At 46.7% G+C, this 26,197-nt stretch overlaps 4 protein-coding genes across 7 annotated transcripts in view; 2 read left to right on the top strand and 2 right to left on the bottom strand.

Moving 5' to 3' along the window:
• Nucleotides 1-1,120: 1,120 nt before the first annotated feature.
• myh6 (myosin, heavy chain 6, cardiac muscle, alpha) lies at nucleotides 1,121-7,790 on the top strand. The gene is made up of 2 exons (XM_084376737.1): nucleotides 1,121-6,983; nucleotides 7,144-7,790. Exon 1 carries the CDS (start codon nucleotides 1,173-1,175, stop codon nucleotides 6,960-6,962), a length of 5,790 nt encoding a protein of 1,929 aa, XP_084232863.1. The 5' UTR covers nucleotides 1,121-1,172; the 3' UTR covers nucleotides 6,963-6,983; nucleotides 7,144-7,790.
• An 89-nt stretch (nucleotides 7,791-7,879) lies between these two features.
• Nucleotides 7,880-9,529, top strand: LOC311271244 (uncharacterized protein). Its single transcript, XM_084376847.1, has 2 exons — nucleotides 7,880-8,915; nucleotides 8,996-9,529. Exons 1-2 carry the CDS (start codon nucleotides 8,618-8,620, stop codon nucleotides 9,217-9,219), a joined length of 522 nt encoding a protein of 173 aa, XP_084232973.1. The 5' UTR covers nucleotides 7,880-8,617; the 3' UTR covers nucleotides 9,220-9,529.
• Nucleotides 9,530-10,780: 1,251 nt separating this feature from the next.
• LOC311271241 (cerebellin-1-like) lies at nucleotides 10,781-12,930 on the bottom strand. The gene is made up of 3 exons (XM_084376844.1): nucleotides 12,653-12,930; nucleotides 11,462-11,599; nucleotides 10,781-11,322 (listed from the first exon to the last, which is right to left on the bottom strand). The coding sequence occupies exons 1-3, from the start codon at nucleotides 12,855-12,857 to the stop codon at nucleotides 11,051-11,053; spliced, it is 615 nt and encodes a 204-aa protein (XP_084232970.1). The 5' UTR covers nucleotides 12,858-12,930; the 3' UTR covers nucleotides 10,781-11,050.
• Nucleotides 12,931-18,428: 5,498 nt separating this feature from the next.
• The window catches only part of zbtb1 (zinc finger and BTB domain containing 1), a 7,998-nt gene continuing 229 nt past the window's right edge, over nucleotides 18,429-26,197 (bottom strand). Inside the window, exons 1-3 of one of the 4 annotated variants that reach the window (XM_084376780.1) lie at nucleotides 25,182-25,804; nucleotides 24,455-24,520; nucleotides 18,429-23,818 (exon numbers count right to left, since the gene is read on the bottom strand). In XM_084376780.1, coding sequence (XP_084232906.1) covers nucleotides 21,754-23,814 — 2,061 coding nt within the window. In that variant the 5' untranslated portion in view covers nucleotides 23,815-23,818; nucleotides 24,455-24,520; nucleotides 25,182-25,804 and the 3' untranslated portion in view covers nucleotides 18,429-21,753. The other 3 variants (XM_084376778.1, XM_084376779.1, XM_084376777.1) reach the window with 3 other exon arrangements.

The following is a 26,197-nucleotide window of genomic DNA, read 5'->3' as shown; positions in this document are numbered from 1 at the left end:
CAGTTTTACTGTGAAGCTCCAGAAATGTATTGATATATTGATAGAAATGACTTTCATCATCATGGAGGAGATGGTGGTCAGTGGGTTTTGATTTTCTGGGTGAACTGTTCCTTTAAGTGAAGCACTTGAGAAGACAGCGGCAGGTCTGCTGTAGTTTGGGTGAAGATAACAAAAGAGTTGCAGAATCAAAATTTACTCTCTCACCCATGAAACAACAAAATAAAGTTGTGTGAGTCTGAACAAGGTTTGAACAAATGATACAAGCCTGCGAGTTCCTTCATTCAGAGACGTATTTAATCAAAAGTATTCAGTAACTTAAAATACATGTGAGACGAAAGACAACGAAAACAAAACAACAAGAGCAACAAAGACTTTATACATTAAGTTTAGATTTAAATAATAACAGTTTAAGATCTGTATTCTTTTTGTATTTCTATATATTTCCATGTATGTCTCTTTTTGCATTTTTAATCAAAAATACCTTGTTAAAAAGAAGAATAAGAGATAATCACAACATGTGGATTCTTAACCTTCGACACAAACATTAAGGTAAATAAAAAACTTGTGAATAATGTTTTTCTGTGTTATTACTATTATCTGTTGTATTTGGACTCAATTATTAGTTGAAATGATATTTGCAGTATTTTGTGTAATGACACTTTTACTGCCAATCATGTGTACTTAAACATTACCGTGTAAGTTATTGTACTTGCAGACTGCAGACCATCACATTGAAATTAGCAGCTGCTTGATGATTTAATTTTTATTTTGAATCTGCACTTTTCAGCCAAACTGAATCAGATATGAAGACATTAAATGTTAAGTACCTGTTTTTTGAATGAAGTTTGGTGCAGTTATCATGAAACTGTTGGATGAGCAGCAGGAGATGCTGAGGAGACAGTAGAGTCTAAATGGAGACGTGTGAGGCGTCTCTATCAGCAGCAGATAAGCAGTAACACACACCTTTTCCTAAAATGGACGTTAACAGCCAAAGGTCCTGAATCTGCCCTCATGCCAGCTCACATCCTGGGACAGATTTAGTCTCAGCTTCTGTGTTTTCTTCTCAGCAGTTATCTCCTAATTTGGTCTACAGGGAGTCTTTATAAGCACCTGCCTGCTGCGAGGAGTCTGCAGTTCTCCTCTCAGACTGATCTGAACCTCAACCCTCCACCATGGGTGATGCTCTGATGGCCGAGTTCGGGAAGGCAGCTCCTTACTTGAGGAAGTCGGACAGGGAGCGTCTGGAGGCCCAGACGAGAGCGTTTGACATCAAGACTGAATGCTTCGTAGTCGACGATAAGGTGGAATATATGAAGGGACAAATCCAGAAAAAAGATGGAGGGATGGTGACGGTCAAGAAGGAAGATGGGACAACGGTCACTGTGAAGGAGGCGGACGTCCACCCCCAAAATCCACCAAAGTTCGATAAAATCGAAGACATGGCGATGTTCACCTTCCTCCACGAGCCCGCCGTGCTGTTTAACCTCAAAGAGCGTTATGCCGCCTGGATGATCTACACGTACTCCGGGCTCTTCTGCGTCACTGTCAACCCCTACAAGTGGCTTCCTGTCTATGACTCTGAGGTGGTGGCAGCCTACAGAGGGAAGAAGAGGACTGAGGCTCCCCCTCACATCTTCTCCATCTCTGATAACGCCTACCAGTACATGCTGACTGACAGGGAGAACCAGTCTGTCCTCATCACCGGAGAATCCGGCGCTGGGAAGACTGTCAACACCAAGAGAGTCATCCAGTACTTTGCCAGCATTGCTGCAGTCGGCAAAAGAGACACCAGCAAGGGGACACTGGAGGATCAAATCATCCAGGCAAACCCTGCGCTGGAGGCCTTCGGCAACGCCAAAACACTGAGAAACGACAACTCGTCTCGCTTTGGAAAATTCATCCGGATTCACTTTGGTACGAGTGGCAAGCTGTCGTCTGCTGATGTCGAGACGTACCTGCTGGAGAAGTCACGTGTCACCTTCCAGCTCAAAGCAGAGAGGAATTACCACATCTTCTACCAGATCCTGTCCAATCAGAAGCCAGAGCTGCTAGACATGCTGCTGATCACCAACAACCCGTACGACTACTCCTACATCTCCCAAGGAGAGGTAACGGTCGCCTCCATCAACGACTCAGAGGAGCTGATGGCTACAGACAGCGCCTTCGACGTGCTTGGCTTCACTCCAGACGAGAAGATGGGTGTCTACAAGCTGACGGGTGCCATCATGCACTACGGCAACATGAAGTTCAAACAGAAGCAGCGTGAGGAGCAGGCTGAGCCAGACGGGACGGAAGCTGCTGATAAATCAGCTTATCTCATGGGGCTGAACTCTGCTGACCTCATCAAAGGGCTGTGTCATCCCAGAGTCAAGGTAGGAAATGAATACGTCACCAAAGGACAGAGTGTGGACCAGGTCAACTACTCCCTCGGTGCTCTGGCCAAGTCAGTGTATGAAAAGATGTTCAACTGGATGGTGGTGAGAATCAACCACTCCTTGGACACCAAGCAGCATCGTCAGTACTTCATTGGAGTGCTCGACATCGCAGGATTTGAGATCTTTGATTACAACACTTTTGAGCAGCTGTGCATCAACTACACCAATGAGAAACTGCAACAGTTTTTCAACCATCACATGTTTGTTCTGGAGCAAGAAGAGTACAAAAAAGAAGGCATCGACTGGGAGTTCATCGACTTTGGGATGGACTTACAGGCTTGTATTGACCTCATTGAGAAACCGCTGGGGATCCTGTCAATTCTGGAGGAGGAGTGCATGTTTCCCAAAGCCAGCGACCAGACCTTCAAGTCCAAGCTCTATGACAATCATTTGGGCAAGAACAAGATGTTTGAAAAGCCGAGAGCAGCAAAGGGGAAAGCAGAGGCTCATTTTGCCCTGGTTCACTATGCTGGCACAGTGGACTACAATATCTCCAACTGGCTGGTCAAAAACAAAGACCCCCTGAATGAAACTGTGGTCGGTCTTTACCAGAAATCATCTCTGAAGCTTCTCAGTCTTTTGTTTTCGAGCTATGCAGGAACTGACGGTGGTGACAAAGGTGGCAAAGGAGCCAAGAAGAAGGGTTCCTCCTTCCAGACCGTGTCTGCACTCCACAGGGAGAACCTGAACAAGCTGATGAACAACCTGAAGACCACACATCCCCACTTTGTCCGCTGTCTGATCCCGAATGAGAAGAAAACTCCTGGTGTCATGGACAACTGCCTCGTGATGCACCAGCTGCGCTGTAACGGTGTCCTGGAAGGCATCCGAATCTGCAGGAAAGGTTTCCCCAACAGGGTCCTCTATGGAGACTTCAAACAGCGGTACAGGATACTGAATGCCTCTGCCATCCCTGAAGGCCAGTTCATCGACTGCAAGAAGAGTGCTGAAAAGTTACTGGGATCCCTGGACATCGACCACACTCAGTATAGGTTTGGCCACACCAAAGTCTTCTTTAAAGCCGGCCTGCTGGGGACGCTGGAGGAGATGCGAGATGAGCAACTCTCTCGAATCATCACCAGGATCCAGGCCAATGCTCGGGCGCTCCTCATGAGGGTGCAGTTCGCTAAGCTCGTGGAGCGCAGAGACGCCCTGATGGTCATTCAGTGGAACCTTCGCTCTTTCCTGGGTGTGAAGAACTGGCCCTGGATGAAGCTCTTCTTCAAGATCAAGCCCCTGCTGAAGAGTGCTGAGTCAGAGAAGGAGATGGCCAACATGAAGGATGAGTTCAACAAGCTGAAAGAAGCTCTGGAAAAATCAGAAACAAGACGGAAGGAACTAGAGGAGAAAATAGTGACTCTTCTCCAAGAGAAGAACGACCTGACTATGCAGATTCAGTCTGAACAGGACACACTGACAGATGCTGAAGAACGCTGCGAACAGCTGATAAAGAGCAAGATTCAACAGGAGGCCAAGCTGAAAGAGATGACAGAGAGACTGGAGGATGAAGAGGAGCTGAACGCAGATCTCACAGCTAAGAAGCGGAAGCTCGAGGATGAATGCTCCGAGTTAAAGAAAGATATCGATGATCTGGAGCTGACTCTGGCCAAGGTCGAGAAAGAGAAACATGCCACAGAAAATAAAGTGAAAAACCTGACAGAGGAGATGGCCTCACAGGATGAAAACATCATGAAGCTAACCAAAGAGAAGAAGGCACTACAGGAGGCTCACCAGCAGACGCTGGATGATCTTCAGAGTGAGGAAGACAAAGCAAACAGCTTGACCAAAGCCAAAGCTAAGCTGGAGCAACAGGTGGACGATCTTGAGGGCTCACTGGAGCAAGAGAAGAAAGTCAGGATGGACCTCGAGCGCTCGAAGAGGAAGCTCGAAGGAGACCTGAAACTGACCCAGGAGAGTGTGATGGACTTAGAAAATGACAAGCAGCAGCTGGAGGAAAAACTGAAAAAGAAAGACTTTGAGACCGTCCAAATAACTTCAAGACTGGAGGACGAGCAGGTCGCATCGGTTCAGCTCCAGAAGAAGCTGAAAGAAAACCAGGCGAGAATTGAGGAACTAGAAGAGGAGCTGGATGCTGAGCGAGCAGCCCGGGCCAAAGTGGAGAAACAGCGCTCAGATCTTTCCCGTGAGCTGGAGGACATCAGTGAGCGCCTGGAGGAGGCAGGTGGAGCAACATCAGCTCAGGTGGAGCTAAATAAGAAGAGAGATACTGAATTTCAGAAGCTGCGCAGGGAACTGGAGGAATCGACCCTCCATCATGAGGCCACTGCTGCCTCCCTGAGGAAGAAACATGCTGACAGTGTCGCCGAACTGGGCGAACAGCTCGACAACCTGCAGCGTGTGAAGCAGAAGCTGGAGAAGGAAAAGAGTGAGCTGAAGCTGGAGCTGGACGACTTGTCTTCTAACATGGAGAGTGTGGTGAAGGCCAAGTCAAACATGGAGAAGATGTGCCGCACAATGGAAGACAACATGAATGAGTACAAGAGCAAACATGAGGAAGCTCAACGGACCATCAATGACTTGACGACCCAGAGGGCCAAGCTGCTCACTGAGAACGGAGAGTTTGGACGGCAGCTGGAGGAGAAGGAGTGTCTGATATCTCAGCTGACCAGAGGAAAGAACTCGTACAACCAGCAGGTAGAAGATCTGCGCAGACAGCTGGAGGAAGAAGTCAAGGCAAAGAATGCCCTCGCTCACGCTGTACAGTCTGCTCGCCACGACTGCGATTTGCTACGAGAGCAGTTTGAAGAGGAGCAGGAAGCCAAGGCTGAGCTGCAGAGAGCTCTGTCCAAGTCCAACACAGAGGTCTCAGCATGGAGGACAAAATATGAGACTGATGGGATCCAGAGGACAGAGGAACTAGAAGAAGCAAAGAAGAAGCTAGTTCAAAGATTGCAGGAGGCAGAGGAGGCCATCGAGGCCGTGAACGCAAAGTGTTCATCCCTCGAGAAGACCAAACACCGCCTCCAAAATGAGATTGAAGACTTGATGCTGGACCTGGAGAGATCCAACGCAGCATCTGCAGCCCTGGACAAAAAGCAAAGAGCCTTTGACAAAGTCATGGCAGAGTGGAAGCAGAAGTTTGAAGAGTCACAGTGTGAGCTGGAGGCCTCTCAGAAGGAGGCTCGGTCTCTGAGCACTGAACTCTTCAAACTGAGGAACGCCTACGAGGAGTCCCTGGATCAACTGGAGACGATGAAGAGAGAGAACAAGAACCTCCAAGAGGAGATCTCTGACCTCACCGACCAGCTGGGGGAGGGTGGCAGGAGCGCTCATGAGCTGGAGAAGATCCGAAAGCAGCTGGAGCAGGAAAGGGGAGAGCTTCAGTCGGCACTGGAGGAGGCAGAAGGTTCTCTGGAGCATGAAGAGAGCAAGATCCTCAGAGCCCAGCTGGAGTTCAACCAGGTGAAGGCTGAAATGGAGCGAAAAGTGGCTGAGAAAGATGAGGAGATGGAGCAGGCAAAGAGGAACTACCAACGGATGCTGGAGTCGCTCCAGTCCTCTCTGGAGTCTGAAACCAGGAGCCGCAATGAGGCCCTGAGAGTCAAGAAGAAGATGGAAGGAGACCTCAATGAGATGGAGATCCAGCTCAGCCAAGCTAACAGGCAGGCAGCTGATGCTCAGAAACAGCTGAAGAGCCTCCAGGCATTCTTGAAGGACTCTCAGCTGCAGCTGGATGATGCACAGCATGTCAACGACGACCTGAGAGAGAACATCGCTCTTCTGGAACGAAGACACAATCTGACCCAGGCTGAGCTGGAGGAGGTGAGGGCCGCCCTCGAACAGACGGAAAGAAGTCGTAAACTGGCTGAACAGGAGCTGACTGACGCTACAGAGCGCATGCAGCTCCTGCACTCCCAGAACACCAGCCTGATCAACCAGAAGAAGAAGCATGAAGCTGACCTGCTGCACCTACAGAATGAGATGGAGGAGGCCATACAGGAGAACCGCAACGCTGAGGAGAAGGCAAAGAAGGCCATCACAGATGCAGCCATGATGGCTGAGGAGCTGAAGAAGGAGCAGGACACCAGCGCCCATCTGGAGCGCATGAAGAAGAACATGGAGCAGACCATCAAAGACCTGCAGCACCGCCTGGACGAGGCTGAGCAGATCGCCATGAAGGGTGGTAAGAAGCAGCTCCAGAAACTGGAGGCTCGCATCAAAGAGCTGGAGAGCGAGCTGGAAGCAGAGCAGAGGAGGGGAACTGAGTCCATCAAGGGGGTCCGCAAGTATGAACGCCGCATCAAGGAGCTCACATACCAGACCGAGGAGGACCGCAAGAACATGGCTCGCCTCCAGGACCTGGTGGACAAGCTGCAGCTGAAGGTCAAGTCCTACAAACATGCCGCCGAGGAAGCTGAGGAGGCGGCAAATGGCAACATGGCCAAACTCCGCAAGCTGCAGCACGAGCTGGAGGAGGCTGAGGAGAGGGCCGACATCGCAGAGTCCCAGGTGAACAAGCTGAGGGCCAAGACCAGGGACGGATCCAAGAAGGGCCTGGACGAGTGAGGAGGTGTCAGAGAGTCACAGGTGAGAGGAACCAGATATTCACTGTTACTGATCTTGTACTTTTTTAAGAAGTCATGAAACAGTTTATTTATAAATGAGCAGAAAAACAGCTGTTTTAAGTTCAGAGTGTTATTATATAAATGTCCTCGTTAATAGTTTGTTAATGTGTTTTGATTGACAGGTGCTCCTGTTCCTGAGGGACTGGACGGATGCTGATGATCAGAGGAACCAACAGAGACGTTTAATCAGCTTCAGCAGAGATACAGTGGTTGTGGTTGTAGTGCTAATTATTAATCATTGATCATTATTCATGTGACACTGGAGATTAAGAATCATGTTTTCATTTTGATTCATTAACAAGGATTCATGAATGAAATCAGACAGAGGGTGTACAGAGCGTTAGTGTCACCATCACTACTGTTGCCACGGTTACCTGCAGGTAGATTTAACTCTGCTACATTTCTAAAGATTTTAACTGACGTTTATGTTTTGTTCAGATATTTTATTCAGTTTAATCCCAAAACTCGACAGGAAACAGGAAACTGTTCACTTAGTGTCACTTCCTGCTTCTCAGTGCTGAAGTAGAAAATATTTTATTACATTTTTTTTTATGATTTAATCTGTTTCACAGTTCTGTAATATTCTCCAGTAGTCAGATTATATTGAGTTGAATCAGAGTGAAGCTCAGTTTTCTGAGAGACTCAGTTCTGGTTCTGCTGAAGGTTTCAGTCTGGACAGAGGATCAATACCTGAATATTATAAAAGCATCTGATCAATGTAAAACTGTGTGGGACGATCAATCATGAAATAAAATCACTTTTCATCACAGAGAGCTTTTTTTTTTTTTTTATTTGATAATAAAAATGAACTCTGACTGTTTCATTTAAAAGACAAACACTGTGGATACAACAGTTAACTCATCAATTAACTCATTAACTCATCAATTAACTCATTAACTCATCAATTAACTCATTAGTTACTTTCAGATCGACGGGAGGAGGCCGAGCTTCACAAACACTTCAGCTGCTTCATTAAAATATGTAAAAATTAAAACTGCTAAAAAACAAAACTGCTGATTGACACAGACATCGTTAATTCTGAAAGTCCAAACTTTCACCACAAAACAAAACAAAACAAAAGAAAATAAAATGCACAAAATGTTTTTCTGTAAGTTCAATAAAATAAATCAGATAACGTTGCACAATCTGAACTAAACATGATAAAACATATATTTTACTCAAAGTTCAGTTTAAAGCAGTTTTCTAACTTCCGGAGCATTTCAAAATAAAACGATATTTATGACCTGAAGCTGTTTTAATGAAACAGGATCAATACAGAACATCAATAATCAGTCAGTGACGTCAGCACACAGTGATTCACTCTCATGATAAAGTCTCATCACTGACGCCAGAGAGTCAGATATTTGCGTAAGGGTTTTATTTTGAAGGCGCACCTGGCGAGCTTCCGGCCGTGGTTCACCTGCAGCACCTTGACTCGGTCCGTCTCCAGCCCGTCTGCGGATCCAGCTGCGGACCAGATGTGGTGATGAGTGGAGCGGGAGGCTGACAGGACTCTGCCGGCCTGCAGACACTCCGCCCCGGCTGTGACTCTGCTCACACACCGCCTCCTGCTCCTCCTGACCCGGCGGCAGCACCATGCGGGACCCGCGGAACTGGACCCCCGCGTTCGGGCCGGCGGAGCGGGGCAAGCCGGCCACCTACACCGGGGAGAAGAAGGCGCAGCTGGTGGCCAGAGCCAACAGGAAGTGGGTGAGACTGGTCACCGTGCTGGTCTACGTCCTGGCCGTGTCTCTGGCCGCCGTCCTCCTGGCTGTCTACTACAGCCTCATCTGGAGACCCACAGCTGGACCCGGACCCGCCCGGACCGGGACCCGCAGGACTGAGAACCAGACTGGGTCTGAACCCGGAACAAGAAGAAATACTGAAAATAAAAGTAACGACACGTGTTTTAAAGTCAGTGACGCGTCTGTTGATATTGATCAAGACACTAATACTGATCGATCTGATCATCAGTCTGGTCCCGGATCAGTGGAGCCTCCTGCCGGGGACTCCGGTCCGGTGCCCTCGGTCCCTCAGGCCGGACAGGACGTCACCTCTCCGGCTCTGACCACCGCCGAGCCGGCCGCTGTGACCGCGGAGGATCCGTCCAACCTGCCGACACACCGGACCGCGGGGCGCCGGGACCCGGGCCGGGAGGAGTCCGGGTCCGGGACAGAGGAGAACCGAGCTCCTTCTGAGGATCACCGGATGACTCTTACAAAATAAGAGTTTGTGAGCAGCTGGAGGATGAGTGACAGTTGATTTATTGATCATCACGTCTGTTTGTGTTTGTTGATGACGCGTCTGGTGTTCAGTATTTATTTATTATTATTTCATTAAAGTCTTTATGTTTAAATAGAACTTAGATGTATTTGTTTATGTTTTATGAGACATCATTATTATTAAATATCATTAAAATGTTTCAGTATTGATCAGAAACACGATGCTGATCACGTGTTTCTCTCAGCTGCTGTTTTATGTTTCAACAATAAATCTAGTCTCAGAAGATGTTCTCTGTTTAGACTCTTATTATGAAAGGGTCTTCCTGTCAGTGTGTCAGTATGTTAATTATCTGAGCTGGTTCTGGTCAGAGTCTGTTTGTTAATCTGATGATCCAACTTCCTGTTTGATGAAGCAGGAAAAAAGAAACTCATCAACTAACTTCAATTAACTTCAACTAACTTCAATTGACTTCCTGTTCAGCTTTTATCTCCACGTCTTCCTGTTGGCAGCAGCAGGAGAGTAACTGAGTACTTTTACTAAAGTAGCCGACTGTAATAATGTGCAAGTCTGAGTTTATCTGACAGCCGCAGTGATGTCGTGTGTCTGTAGCTAGCTGCAGTTAGCATCGCTCTGGTTCCTCTGTGGGATTATTGAACTGGATTCTGGATTATAACAGAAAATAATCTGAAGGTTCTGATCCTTCCAGGTTCTGTTCAGCAGATAATCTCCACAGATGAACTCCACTCTGTGATGTTTGAAGGTAAATTAAATGTGTAGCAGTAAGAAGCTAATGCTAGGCTACAAACAGACGACATCACGCTCACATGACTTAAACTGAAGAGCTACACATGAGGAGCTTTATAATTAAACTGTGGACATCTAATGATGAGTTTATATGTTCAGCCTGTAACACACCTTATTTCACACATTTAACTGGAAACACATCAACGGACTCAGACTCTGAGACGAGGGGACAAGACGTGCTAACATGCTAACATGCTAACTGATGTCAGGTTTTAGGACTATAGATTACAGCTCTGTATAAAAACATCTGATGAATTTATAAAATACAACAAATATTACAGATTAAACTTTCAGAATAAAAGTCTGGTTGAGTCGAAAATTCTGATTCATTTCAATAACTGATCAAATGATCAATACACTAACAATCAAAGGAAAAGTCCAGACACTGAAAACAGATGTTCTGTACTTTTACTTGTAATAGAGTATTTTTACTTATTTTGACTTTTGACTTTAAAGGTGCAATATGTAAAAATGGCCACCTCAAGTCACTTCAAACAAACATATCACCAGAGGTACAGCTAAATGCTACCCGTAGCTAGTTAGCTCAGTTAGCAGTGCTGCTAGCACAGGAGCTTTGGACCAGGACTGATCAGGGCTAGCTCATTAGCATGCTAACTCCATTAGATATCTCTGCAGCACAGTACACACAGTAGATATGATGTCACACCTGATGTTGATCATTTTAGATAAAAACTCAGATCGTCTCTTCATGTGAACAGAAGTCTCAGGAAGTAACAGTTGACAAACTTTTATTTCTTTGAGCGTCTCTGACGACTGTTGACAAACTAGATGTTCTGGCTATGAGTTCATCTCATTAACATACGTGACAGATGTTAAAGTCACAATCAACTGAACATGTTTGATCAATATTCAACAATTTATCAGTGAGTATGTTTAGAGGACTCATCGGGTGTTTCATCAGAGGATCTGGGTTTGTTTTAAGCGACAGGACCACGATGTGGACGCCCGTTTCCATGGCAGCAAAAGGTGTCTCGTGTCCGCCTACATCGGGAAGACGAGGAAGCCGGTGAAGGTGCTGAGTCGACTCTGATCGAAGATGCTCTGCTTGGACCAGAGGGTGACGGAGACCCGGTCTCCCTCCTCCAGGACCAGCGTCATGCCGTTGGAGCCGCTGCCGTGAGCGTCCCGAGTGTCAAAGATGGCGAACATGTTCTGTCCGTTCCTCATCAGCGCTGCGTTCAAGGACCCCGATTCTCCGACGCAGCCGGTGAACCGGATGTAGTACAGTCCCTTCACCGGGGCTGTGAAGAAGCCTGCAGTCAAAGAACAGGGCAAACAGAGTGAGAGGACCTGAGCGCTGACATCATGTTTCTGACTGTGTCATATCAAACAACATGAAGTAACAGACCCTGCTCACCGCTGACGCTCTGAACCTGAACAGGTGAGCCGTACCTGTCTCGGGGTTGTACGCATTGCCGAGGTTTGTCGTCACCTTCCTGAACACCAGCGTGGTTTCGGTGTCAAAAGGCCCGTGATGGGTCCACTGCTCGTTGGTGAAGAGGGCGGCAGAGAACGCCACCTGAGATTTACCTGCAGGAACACAGATACAACGTTTACAGCCATGGAAAGTACGGTGGCCTTTTAAGGACACCTAAACTGCACTACAGATATTTACTGTCCTGGAGATATAAATGTGGGATCACTGACCCTCAGCTGCCCCCAGAAGATCCAGGTTTACTGTGTGGTGATTACTTTATGAAAGGGTTGGCCAAATTTTTACCTGAACTTTACCTGTGCACTGAACTTTCTGATAATCAGAGGGAAATCCCTCAAGATAGTCGAGCACTTTGAAGACCTCTTGTAGCAACATGTCCTCTGTGGAGGAGGCAGTCTGAAGACCCGTCCATTTTCCTGGCAGAGGTCACTGAAGTAGTGAAGAAGCTCCTCAGCTGCAGGGCACCAGGGGCGGATGAGATTTGCCCTGAGATGCTGAAGGCTCTGGACATTGTTGGGCTGTCTTGGTTGACGCCTCTTCAGTGTCACATGGAGGACAATGTGGATCTGGTCGTGGAACAGTGGACCAGTTCTTCAGGGTCATGGGAATTTGCTCATTCGGTCTTCATGTGTTGGAGTTGGAGAAGGCCTATGACTGTGTCCCCCAGGAGTACTGCAGGAGTGGGGGGTGCGGTTCAGGCGCCTGATGAGGATCCTCCTGAAGGTTTTGGGAGGAGACCCCAGGGCAGACCCAGAACTCAGTGGGGGGAGGAGGACAACATTGCCGGGGAGCGGGAAGTCTAGAGTTCCCTGCTGAGCTCGTGAATAACAGAAGAAAATGTCTGAAGAACAGACGGATAATCAGAGGGAATCACAAACGGACCTGATGTTATCCCATCAGAGGAGTTTTGGTTTGTTTCTGTGGTTCCAGTCCAGATATAATGACCCTGTGTGGTCCGGTGTACCTGTTTTGCACCAGGTCTATCAGGAAAAATGATGCTGAGTTGGTTTTCTAACATTAGACCAAACTGACCTTCCCTCTGGGGCCACTGGACAATAAAATAATAAATAAATAAATAACATTATAATACTGGTTTTGGTTCTGGAGGACTGACATCGTGTCATGTTGGTCCTCGTCAGCAGACTGACCTCTGTTTTCACGCTCTTGCTCCAGTTCCTCCACCCGGGCGGTGAGCTGCTTCAGCAGGACTCTCAGATCTTCTTCAGTCGTTTTCTCAGGATTAAAAATCTCATCATTGTCCGTTGGAGCATCAGACGGAGAAGAAATATATGTTACATTTGCCCTGACCGCTCCACATGCCACCAACATGAACACGATCCAGCCCGACATCATCTCAGCACCAGCAGACTGACGACAGGACAGGAGACACTGTGGACTGAACACTGAGACACGTCCGACTGTTGGACTGAATAAAGTCAAAGTTGTTTGCAACAAAGTTAGTTGGACTTTGAACCTGACAAACAGTTTGTTTGAACTTTATTCCTGTTTATTTAATCTTATCTAACCAGAGTTCATTCACACCGTGCTGCATTCACAAACACTGACACTCAGGTCAGCTGACTGTGAGGAAACCATCATCTGAAGGGATTTAGTGTCCTGACCGTGACCTCTGAATACTAAAGAGCACTTTTATTATTCAGTAATCCATCAACTGTTAATCTGAGCTGCAGGCTTTAATCTGTAAAAATGAAGAGCTGCTAACAAAAGGTTCAAATCCTCAGATCACATCAGGAAATAAATCACAAGTGACACTCTGAGTAGACTCTTGCTCTGTCAGGTCCATGTTGGAGGCGGATTGATCTGTTTTTCAGGTGGATCAGAAGGTTTTAAACCGGTCGCTCCATCAGTGTAACCATGTTTCTGAACGATTGCAGCTCAGCTCAGTTTAATCCCGTCAGATGACGGGCGGGTCGTCTCTCATCTCTGAATTATTCTCGACTGATTTTTAACACAACAGACTCTGAAGGTTCGTCTGAGGTGGGGGAATCTGCAGCCTCAGGCTAACATGCTAACATGCTAAATGTTTACAAAGTAGAATTAAAACAGCGTTCAGCTCTCATCTTCCCTCTTTCTTCTTCATTAGTGCCGTCACAACTTCAGGTGTTCATACTTTATGAAGAGGTGCTTCACCTGGAACATATTATCCAGGCATGCAAACTGGTTAGAGGAGAAAAAGGTGAGAACATTGCGTGAATAGAGAAAACCGGGTACAACTAGGGGGGTCCGGGGGTATTTGTCAATTTTAACAGTTAAATGTATCAATCTGGACTACTCTGAAGAGAATACTGAAAGATTTGTTTAACTTAAAAATGTATTATTTACCAAGGCATTGTATCAGCAGGTTAAAGACAATAGGCATATAGAAATTGCACAAAAGACCAGCTCAGCCCTAAAGCCTGTACAAGACAAAACAAGATGACGAAAATCACTTAATAGTAGTTTATTTATTATCTATTATTATCACAGTCTTCCACTGCATTTTGGGAGATGGTAATCAATGTTCAGGCACAGCAAGCAGAAAAAAAGATCAAATTTGATCATGTTTATATTACAATAATTACTCTATTAATTTGTACTCTAAATTGATGTACTCTACTTCTATTTGGTACGTGCTCCGCCCTCTAACGGGCTTTGCTATTGGTTTATTTTGCAGAAGCAGCCCACCTGGGAGGGGGCGACTTCTCTCCATCTCATGTGAGGTGGAGAAGGGGGAGAAAGCTGGGGCACACGCGCTGGGTGAGAGCTCAGCACCGAGTCCATCGCTGACGTTTAGCATTTACTCCTGATTACTGTTTGCATGCCGACGAGGCCGGGCGAGTAATGTTCTCCTCATTTCCATAGTTAACCGTTCCTGCTTCAGCTTCTAGCCCGTGGTCGGGAAGCACAGGGGAGACTTTGGTTTGCCTCCAAGGCCGAAGTTGATGCTAACTTCGGGGCTAACTGTTAGCCTAGCTCCTCCCTCACTTTACCCAGCAGCTGGGAAGCAAGACACGGGAACTTTCCTGGGTCCTGAGGAGCTGCAGCATTTACTCGGAGACAAACAGAAACCTAAACTGTACATGTACTACTGACAACTTTACTGTTAATTTCTTCTCTTCTCCATCACTCACACCCGTCAGCTCTGAGCTCAACCACCGTCTCTCTATCTCCTGCTTCTCCACTCGCTACGCTCTTAGAGGAGCCACGCTGCTCTTAAAGCGCCATGTTTCCATCCAAGCATGTTTATGCGGCCTTTCTAGGCGATTATGTAATAATTGTGACAAGCCTAGACCCCCCCCCCCCCCCCCCCAAAAAAAAACAGTTTCTCCTCAGATCTACACGAATCTCGTAGGTGACCTATTTTGAAATCAAAACGGCGAATTTCGCCGAAAGGTGAGGAGTTTGCATGCCTGACTACCATCGGCGCCACCATGTGGACATTTTTACCTGTCATATGTTTTGTGTTAACTCGTGAACTGTAATAAAACAATATTTGAACAGTCTGTTAAAATCTAATATCCACTGAACTAAGTTCTGACCGTATGTAGACGACTACAGACTGAACGTATGAGGCTGTTTGAGTTTCTTCTAACGTTTAGTTTGTTTGTTACTTTGACACCAAACATCTCATCATTCATTAGATTTCTTAACTGACTCCTCCTAATATATAATAATCATAAAGCAGAGCTCCCAGATGTCTCAGTGTTTGTGATCGTCACATCCAATCAACAGCTTCGTTACAACAACAGTCCAATCAGTCACATCGAAGGCGGTGAGTTCAGGCAATCTGGGACAAATCTGTGATTTTGAATTCTGTGACTTCTTCCAGGATCGATCCAACACTCACACACACGTTTTCTAACCACAGAAGAACACAGACTGTGGAGATCAGACCCACAGGAGACGGACCGGACCGGACTGGGTACTTTGTGCTAAAAATACAAATTCTGCTAAAATGAGATAATCTTTATTACACTTTTACTTTATGTCAAGATGTTTAAAAACATTATGAAAACATAGCAACGTTATGAATCATAAAAATGAAGACATCTTCTTCATGAAGAACGAGAGAATAAATATTTCTAATGTGTTAAAATCTATTAAAGTTCAACCACGAGACAATCAGACGAACTTATTAATTACATTTTTCATTTAAACTCAGTTTACATTTTCTTTAATCAACTGTACCTGTCCTAAAGTAATAATGATCTGTTTGAAGACAATAATGACGATGATGTTCTGATGTCCTGAACGACCTGAAGCAGCCGGTTACACCGTCGACATCATGTTTAATAAACTGAAAAAAGTTTAAAGACAAAAAGACTAATACACATTTTAATGAATATGTTGTTCCAGATCACAAACTTAAGTTGATAAAAATTTGAACATTTGAACTGATTAATGACGAATTCATATCTTTAACGTTGTGACCTTCATGTTCATGACATCAAAGCTCAACTAGTAAAAGTTGTGCTGACAGAAAACAACAACACTTGAGTTCAGATGTCCCACGTTACCTGAACTCACCTTTTATGTAATCTGTCTTCAACAGCTCAGACAGCGATGTTCAGATGACAACAATGTTCAGACCCACGATGTTCAGACCCAACGATGTTCAGACACAAAGATGTTCAGACACAACGATGTTCAGACGACAACGATGTTCAGACGCAACGATGTTCAGACGACAACGATGTTCAGACGCAACGATGTTCAGACGACAACGATGTTCAGACGATGTTCAGACAAAGATGTTCAGACCCAACGATGTTCAGACGACAACGATGTTCAGACGACAACGATGTTCAGACTCAGCGACGTTCAGATGATGTTCAGACCCAACGATGTTCAGACCCAACGATGTTCAGACACAAAGATGTTCAGACGACATGTTCAGACACGATATTCAGATGACGATGTTCAGACACAACGATGTTCAGACGCAACGATGTTCAGACGACAACGATGTTCAGACGCAACGATGTTCAGACGACAACGATGTTCAGACGATGTTCAGACAAAGATGTTCAGACCCAACGATGTTCAGACGACAACGATGTTCAGACGACAACGATGTTCAGACGCAACGATGTTCAGACGACAACGATGTTCAGACGCAACGATGTTCAGACGACAACGATGTTCAGACGATGTTCAGACAAAGATGTTCAGACCCAACGATGTTCAGACGACAACGATGTTCAGACGACAACGATGTTCAGACTCAGCGACGTTCAGATGATGTTCAGACCCAACGATGTTCAGACCCAACGATGTTCAGACACAAAGATGTTCAGACGACATGTTCAGACACGATATTCAGATGACGATGTTCAGACACAACGATGTTCAGACCCAACGATGTTCAGACCCAACGATGTTCAGACACAAAGATGTTCAGACGACATGTTCAGACACGATATTCAGATGACGATGTTCAGACGACGATGTTCACCAGGAAAAAGAGAAGAGTTAAAAAAACTACTTTAACAAACTGAACTCAAACCAGATGATGTCATTCTGTCTGCAAACTGTTGCAGCTGCTGGTTGATCCATCCAGTGTTTGACACTGTGATTTTACAGTTAACAGATTTATTATATATTATTACACGGCTCTATTGAATGCTGCTCTCTGATTGGTCCATCGCTGCGTTCTACGGTCTGTTATTTCTGTATAATGACCGTCGTCACTTATAACAGACCGTTGCTAGGGACAGCCCCTCTCTCTCTCTCTCTGATCCGCCCCTGCAACATGCAGCAACATAAGCAAGACAGCTGGACTTTCAACGCGTTACACCAACCACAGCATAAGAAGCACCGCTGTCCAGCTCCTCTCTCAGGCCGGCCTTGAAAGTGAACGTGAAAACTTTACCGAACAATCCTTGTCGCTGCTGAATCATTGTGGGTGATTATTTATTTCACTCATAAGCCGTGTAATAAGCGGGATATTGTATAGTTAGTCGGTTGTTATGGAGAAATAAACCCCTTCAGGTTGTATGAAACCATACAACCTGTCGGGGTTTATTTCTCCATAACAACCTCCGAACTATACATTATTCCTTACATAATCAACATGAAGTTTTCAGTTTCCTTCATGTTCACGTCAGGTTCTGGGTTTAAATCTGACACTTACAGGTGAAGGAGCTGACATGTCCTCATGTGAGTGTCTCCTGTAGTAACATTTAATTATTGATTACTGATATAAATTCAACAGCTTCATATTTCAGATAAAATCATGAATCTGGTCTGTAAATTAAAACATCAGTGACTCTGTCTCTGAGCAACGAACCTGGCAGCGAGGGTGAGTGACAGCTGCAGCATCCAATCAGGAGGTCTGAACACTGCTGGTGGGCGGGGCTTCAGTGGTGACAGGCTGGTGAAACGTCACAGGTCATCTTGCAGCTCCCTCATGTGGACACAGAGTGAACTGACATGTTGGGATGAGTTACACACTTAATAAATCACTTCATAACAAAACACAATACAAACATCTGTTCCTGTGATTGAGTTCTGATTGATCAATTATTGGAGGGACAGAAAGATGAAGGTGAGTGTTGATCATCGTCTCACCTTAACTGATAACTGACACACAGAGGAGGTCTGGACCTGGACGTGAAGTGGTTTGAATTGGGTCTGGAACTGGTTGCAGTTGGTTTTTGGTTGGTTCAGAACTGGACGTTAGTTTTGAACTGGTTTGTGAAGGTCCTCCAACTTGTTAGTGCTCACTTACAGGATAGTTTAGGGTTTATTCTGAAGCTAAGGACACTGCAGTGATGTGGCTTCAAGTCTCAGTACTGACAACATGATCTGCGAGCAGCGAAACACAATCAATGAAATCTTTTAAAATCTGATTGTCGTGAATCCTAAACTGCATCGAAGGAAGAAAATCTCGAGGACGAGCGGCAACAGAAGCACAGACAGACATTTCTTCACCAACAGAAGTTCACTTGGTTTATTAAGAGCTTAAGAAAGGTTTGTGTTTATTAACTCCACAAACTGAACATCAGAAAAGCTTCAGAGCGACAAAAATCACCTGAAAACACAAAGCTTCAGAACAAACACCACATTCACCAACGTGTTCGAGGAGGGAAGCTCGAGCTGAGACGTTGTCATGCTGCGTTACAACGCCACTGATGGATCAGCAGCTGACGAGTCATGATAGTGACAATCTGTCGCTACGGTTACCGTCTGGTTACATCCAGGTTTACATACATGTGTCAGAGATGTGCGTTGATATTTACGTCTTTCCTGTCGCATCATGTAACACTATCAAACAATGATGTGAGCTAGGAAGTGGCTAACGCTAATGTTAGCTGTTGTCTAACTGAAGACAGCCCAGTATCGCTCCGGACCGTCACTATCCATCGACTCCCTATGTTCATACGACCTGGACCTCAGCTGTACAACACACGAGCTTCACTCCCCGACCGTGATGTGGTCCATGTGGTCCATGTAAGAGCTGACCCGTCTGAAACAAGTGCTCACATCGTTAACATGACACAGTACCATTAAAAAGGATGTTTCTGAGAGTTTATCCAAGTGACTCAGGTGCAGCAGGAACAGGTGATTCAGGTTCATCAGCAGACACTTCCTGCTTCATTCAGGTCTGGTTCTGAATTATTAAACCATTTTAGTGGGTATCAAAGGTCCGTTAAGAACTCTGGACTGATTTCAGTTTGTTTTAAAGTGATTGGACTCTATCAAAGCGCCCTTTAGTTTGATTCTGAACTGGTTTAAGGCAGCAGTATTCTGTTCGGCCTCATGAACTAAGTTTCTATCCGGTCCTGATACATCAGACGAACTTTGATTGTAAATCCAACAAAGAAAACTCTCGATAACAAAACAGCAGTGTTCTCATCAAACATCGATTGTCGACAGATCTGTGGACGGAGAATCAACGACACCAGCCATCAACTGACCAGAATCACAGACGGACAGGGTCTGAACTGGTCTGGGTTGTTTCAGACTGCTAAGACCTGAAGACCTGCTGGACCATTTCTGAACTGGTTTCAGCTGGTTCAGGACTGGTTTGCAACGATCTTCCAACTAGTTTATCTTCACTATCAGGTTTTGTTCACAACCGATTTATGACAATTTAGGTTGGTTCTGAAATGGTATCGGTGCTGAACCTTTTGGGTCTAGGGCTGGTTAAGACTGCTTCTGAACTGGTTTTTAGTAGGATTGGACGTCTATGGAGTTGGATGTGAAATGGTGCAAATTGGGCTTGAAACTGGTCTAGACTGGTTGTAAACTGCTGAGGTCCATTCTGAACTGGATGCTCCCATGTGTAGCCAGTTCTGAACTGGTTCTGGTTGGTTCTGAAGTGGTATCCGCTGGTTTGCGATGGTTTACCAACCAGTTACTGCTCACTTGAAAATTGTTTAGTTCAGAACAGCTGTAGATTGACTTTTACCCAGTTTAACAGGTTTAGACACACTGAAATGGTTTTGGGTGGTTTTAAAACTTTTTGTTTAGTTCTGTTGGTTTCAGTCTGCATCTTCCACCAGGTTCAGGGTCTCCTGGTTAGTTTTGTTTAAAGGATCTGCAGTAAAACTACAACCGAAAACAACTTTACATGGCTCTCAAGGCGATCCATTAGTAGAAGAACACATTTTCAAACCGTTGCTGGTTTGCTTCGGCCCGATTCACTGGATGAGTTTGTCTGTTGTTTAGTTTCTTTTCACACACAAAGAAATTCAAATAAACCAAAATCCCAAATCCCAGCCTGCAAAGCACACCTGGCTGCAGGAGCGGTTTAGCTCAGAGTTAGCTATGTCTTTCAGGTCGGATCCAGTTCCCACCACAAACTGTTCCAGAACCACTGAGTGACCGGACTGAGACCACTTCTGTTCTGGTCTGCACCTGAGAACCATTACTGTGTTCAGATCTACAGTCCAGTCCAGCACACAGACGCGGTGCTGGTCCGGACGAGCAGACCACTTCTAGTGTTTTGTTGTCTTTGTCACATTGGATGTTTGAATATTTCCTCTGAAACAGGAGGCCAGTCCATCTCCCAGCATGCATCACTGTGAAGAAAACAGCAATGGCGCTAGTGTGCACCACTGTTACAGTAAAGGCACCGAACACAGAGCGTGTTGGACAGCGAGTGTCGTGTCATCGCGACACCGTGAACGTAGAGCAGAGCGATAACTGAGAGGAGAGCTGATCGGTGTGCTGCCCAACTCAAAACAAAGAATCACAATTCAGCGTTTTTCCAGCGACTGTGCTCGTTAACGTGAACATGACAAACTCTACGTGTTTCGTCTTCAGAGACTTTAGTATTCTACGGAATAAATTGACATCAAAGCAAGGAAACGTTGCGGCATCGCGGCCCTCTGAAATGTTGACAGACACTTTGACAGACAGGTAACTCCAAAGAGAAACTGAACTGGGCGTCTTCTCAACGTCAGAATTTAAATCATCTCACTGTCTTCAGGACGGTCAGAACAGGACCGCTCACCACTGCAGTTCTAACACACTGAAGCACCTTCCTCTGTTGGAGCGCTCCAAGGACGGACCAGTTCTCATTTCTTTTGGAGGCGACTGCCGGTCGTACGGTGCGTTCACACTGAGAGCAACACAATCATGAACCAACACAAAGTCACAAAGTCTCCAGAACTCATCTGATGAATCACCTTCGACCTGACTTTGGTTCATTCTAGTGCTAAAGTTTGAGTAACGGTTCAGTTACCTGACAGAACGTCAACAGTTTGACAACTGATGTTTAATCTCAGCTTGATTTCTTTGGACAGTTTAAAGAATCATTTTAAACTCTGTATACTAAAGACGGACGTCTGTTTCTGTATCATCCTGTTTATAAACTCCCAGCTTCTTTATAAATATTCTAAATAGTAATATACATCTGGTTAGCTATGTAGCTGGTTAGCTGTGTTGGGTGTCTACCTCCACCAGCGGCTGAGGACGGTCAGCTAAGGTTTGTAGTTTCAGTTAATTCTACTTTCATCAGGTGACATCTGATAAAATCGTGACTGTAAATGTGATGAAGGTCTTTGTTAGCTTAATGTCTTTGATTCAAAGCTGCAGACTGTCACACAGCCTCCATGAGAGTCCCAACAGAGCGACCAATCATCAGCTCCGCTGCTCGCAGTGTGAACGCTCGTTTAGGTTATGCATATACTTTAAAAGTGCAGATTAAAAAGTCATCTTTTTGGTGTTCAAGTGCATACATTTGTTCTCACATTTATGGCTTCTTTAGTAACAAACTTCAGTATAAATGCAGAGGAGGCTCCTATAGTCTCTTGGTGTGTTTGGAGTTATAGTGGCTCCTCATGTCTTTACGAAGGCGGAACTTCTCTCCACAGACGCCGCAGATGTACAGGTGGACGTCCATGTGTTTCTCCAGCTGTTCTCCGCCGGGGAAGATCTGGAAACACACCTGGCAGATGGTTTCCCCGGCCGACAGGTGGGAGATCATGTGTCGGACGTGGTCGTGTTTGAGGAAAGTTCCCTGGTCGCAGACCGGGCACACATAGCGCGCCATGCCTTTGTGCATGTCGGTGTGCAGCCGGAGCTGGCGCTCCCGCAGGAACTGCTTCCCACAGGTCTGGCAGGTGAACTGCTTCTCCTTGGTGTGCACGGTGTAGTGCTCCCGCAAGTGGCAGCGCTGATAGAAGCCTTTGCCGCAGATGCTGCAGAAGTGTTTGCGGCGGTGATCTGGTTCACTCCCCTCCTCAAGCAACACCGGACGGAACAGCTCCTGGTCGTGGCAGGACAAGGCGTGCTCCAGCGCCAGGCTCTCATTCTGGAAGAGCAGGCCGCAGTGAGAGCAGGCCAGGTCAGCCGCCTCCAGCAGGCCCTCCTCCATCCCCTGTGGCTCCTCCAACAGGGACGCCTCGTCCTCCCCGTGGGAGTCCGACTCGCCGCCCTGGGATTCTCCGCAGCGCTCTGCGTGCTCCTGGAGCTGGCGACCTTTGATCAGCACCTGGCCACACCTCCCACAGGCACATATGTGGCCCATGTGATTGGACAGATAGTGGGCGGACTTGTCCTCCTCTGTTAACAGAGCACCACACAGTTCACAGGGGGCACAGTCGGCGTCCAGCTTCTCATCTTTGACCTTACGAAGCTTTGCAGGGACTCCTGATTCTTCACTGCTTGACATGTGGACTTCGAAAGGCTCGCTGCTGTTATCCATACCAGAGACGCCAGGCTCTGGTTCACGATCTGATCCAGTTTTGTCCCTCTGCAAGTCTTTATGAGTGGCATCACTGAACCGTGTGCTACAGTCTCTGTTGGAGTGCTCACCAACGCGGACCACCTCTATCTCAGGGAATATGCTTTCTTCTGGTTCCGTCTTGATGGAGATGCTCCGGGTCGATCCAGGTTCGCCATCTGTCCCGGCTGCCACCGACCTGATGGTGAGGTCAGAGTCGGCCTTGTCCTCAGGCCAGTCGTCCTCACCTTTACAGATGACCCTGTGCTCCTCTATGCTGTCAGAGGTGGAGCTCTCAGCTTTACTGGAGTCATTGTCACCTTCGACGTTACCTCTGGGCTGATGGAAGGCCTTCCGGTTGGTGCAGGTCAGGATGTGTTCGATTAAAAGTTTTTCGCAGCTGAAGACGAAGCCGCAGTCGTCGCAGGTGTAGGTGCGGCCGAAACGAGGACGGTCTTTAAGAGTCGAACCCCGTCCACTGGACCTCTTTCTCAAATCACATGGCTGCTCGGCTCCTCCGTCCACCACCGGTGGTGCCACTATCAGAGGAGTGGTCACCACCTCCTCCACCACTGGTCTGCTGACGGTGGTTGGAACAGGTGGACGCACAGCGGTGCTGTTGACAGCTTTTGGTAGACGTTCGGGTTCTGGTGCAGGTGCAGCAGGCCTCTGCTGTTCATACATGCGGACTCCAAACATCATTTTCCCGCTGGCGGGGCCAGTTGAGGAGCTGGATGAGGAGGAGGTGGCTGAGGAGGACGGGGTGAGGTTGGAGCTCCTGATGTCCCTGAGATCCTCCAGCGAGTCTGGGATGTAGTACATCTGCAGGTACGCCATGGAGGCCTTGAGCTCCTCAAACTCGTAGCTCCCCACCACGATGCGTCCGAGGTACATGAGCTGCAGGATGAGGTCGAAGCACTCGGCACTGATCTGCATGTTGCTGAGGTCCAGACGGCCCGCACCGTGCTGGTCCCGGATAAACATCATCCTGAAGTAGGAGCTACAGGCCGCCAGGACGGCCTTGTGTGCCCTGAAGTAGATGTCCCCGATGGCGATGAGGCAGTCGCACAGGAAGCCCCACTCCCGCTGGTTGTTGAGCTGCTGGAGGACATGATCGCTGTGGCTCGGCCTCGCCATCGCCCTGCAGACGACAGAGGAAGACATGAAGAGAGAAATGAAACGGCTGCATTCTTTCTGCTGTGAGGTTTCTCTGTGGTCGACTTTTATTGCGTTGCAGAGTATTTCATAACGTTTGGCTGGTTGTGCTCAGCGAGGCAGAACCAGCTCTCAGTCCTGCTCTGACTCATCATCATCAGACGCGAATAATTAAGAGATCTGACTTCAGTCATTTAGCTCCCGTTTCCTCAGAGAAACTCTCCTTTAACACAGAATCACTTCAGTCAACTTCAGGATTTACATTTCAATTATTTACATTTTACAAGAAACATAAATTAATTCTGGGATCAGTTTTTAATCTTTTTAGAAAACACAATACTGAAACTATATTATGAGCTGAGTCGTGTTTCATGAAGGAAAAGGATGAATGAGTGTGTGTGTGTGTTAGCTGCGTGTCATCATGCAGACATTAAAAACCACAAGTGTGAACTACACACACACACACACACACACACACACAGTACATTATTTCCACCAGCTGTCGTTCAGAGCTGATCGTTGCTGCATGTTTGCATCACGGCTGTTGGTTTGTTGAAGCGTTGATGAGATCAGTCAGAACTGGACCTGAAACCTTCAAGTCATTTTAGAGTTTCCTCTTCACCTGGACCGACCTGCAGCATCACCAGCCTCAACATTAGCTCCTCCCTCAGCTCTCAGTCACCTCACACTACAGTCAAACCAGTTATTAACATTTAACAAGCTTATAATGACTTTAGAAATGAGTAAATCTGTTGCTAGGAAACATCTGTGATCAACTATGTAAACAGGAAGTCAGTGTAGCATCACAAGCTAGCATGACTTCCAAAAACCAGTTTTTTGAGGCTCCAAGATAAACATGTGTTTCACAGTCAGCAGTATTCATTCAGTTTGTAATAAGAGGGTAGCATCTGATCATGCTAAGCTAACTGACTCATATAGATGTTTCTTTTAGCAGAATGCTGCAACTCTGTTTTACTGTGAAGCTCCAGAAATGTTTTGATATACGACTGATCATCAGGAAGTCATCATCTGACTGAGGCTACCGTGAACTGCTCCTTTAAAGGCAGATGTCAGGTCTGGTGTTCACCTGGATTCTGTGACCTGATGAGTGATTTCAGCCTCGTGTCAGAGTCGGTCAGCTGACAGGATGATTATAAAGTTATATTCAGCAGGTCACAGGTCAGTTAAACAGCTGCTGAACACTGAAACAGTCAAACTCTTGTGCTGCGTTCAGGTTCAGTGTTTGGTGGAGTTTAACAGTCACACCAGACTCTGTAGTAAAATCGTATGAAATAAGAGCCGCCACACTGAGACGGTTTACTGTAACTGAGCTGCGGCTCTCCGCTCACCGTCCGCCCCCGCAGCGCCGCCGCGGGCGTGCGGGGGACATTCACGCATTCCCCGGCTGTCATTGCCGAGAAACCGGCATGTAGAGAACCGACAACGAGCCGTGTGAGGCGGTGAGTGTGGGCACTGAGGAGGAGTGGAGCGGAGAAGGGAGAGGTCGGCCACACTGACGAGCTAAAATGGAGATTACAACTCCACAGCGGTTAGCTAGGTCAAGCTAACAGCGGCTAGCAGCGACCAGGCCGGAAGTTCGCACGTGTGGATAAAAGTCGATAAGGAGTTAATCAGACTAAAAGACGGTTGTGTTTAAAGTTTAAATTGGATAATACTCGAATAATATTTACTTTTGATAAAATTCAGACATGAACTTATATAGGTGCGTTTACTGAAACTGTCGCGACGCGTTACACAGTAAATTTAGTTACTCCGCCCTTTATTTTGAAAACCCACGCCGGATGTAGTAAATGTCAATGCTGCGCCCATGACGGTGTACAGTGATATCTCTCCCGCAAACAGTCCCGCCACCCCCGCACTGCCACCCGCATTCAGCTAGCACCGAGCGCAGCAGGCCGCGGGGATTTTCTGCACTTTTCCCGGCCAGGAGGCTCTGAGGGCCGGACACTAAACCGCCGACTCACCGTAGAAACAGGAGGCCGGCGGAGGAGCTGCTGCTGTCGGCGGCGGTGTGAAGTTTCCTCCGGAGGTCTGATGTGTTGAGGCGGGGAGCTGAGCCGAGGAGCTGCCGCTGCTGCTTCTTCTTCTTCGTCTTCTTCTTCTCCTCCTCCTGCAGGATGAAACAACTTCCGCACAGACTGCCGCTCCGACAAGCCCCCACACAGTGAGGAGGCACGAAGAAGACGAAAAGAAAGGACTTCCGGTCATAATACCGGCCTTCAAAATAAACGTCTCAGTGAAGCGTTCAGACTTTATTTTGTAGATTGTTCACTTAATTCTTCTAATTAATATCATGACGTCACTGTTTAATACAAAGACAAACACTGAATATTATTTTGTGAAA

Source organism: Pagrus pagrus, assembly GCF_965226575.1.
Source record: "Pagrus pagrus genome assembly, chromosome: 16".
In the NCBI taxonomy this organism is placed as follows: Eukaryota; Metazoa; Chordata; class Actinopteri; order Spariformes; family Sparidae; genus Pagrus; species Pagrus pagrus.
This window is presented reverse-complemented; position numbering and strand designations above follow the sequence as displayed.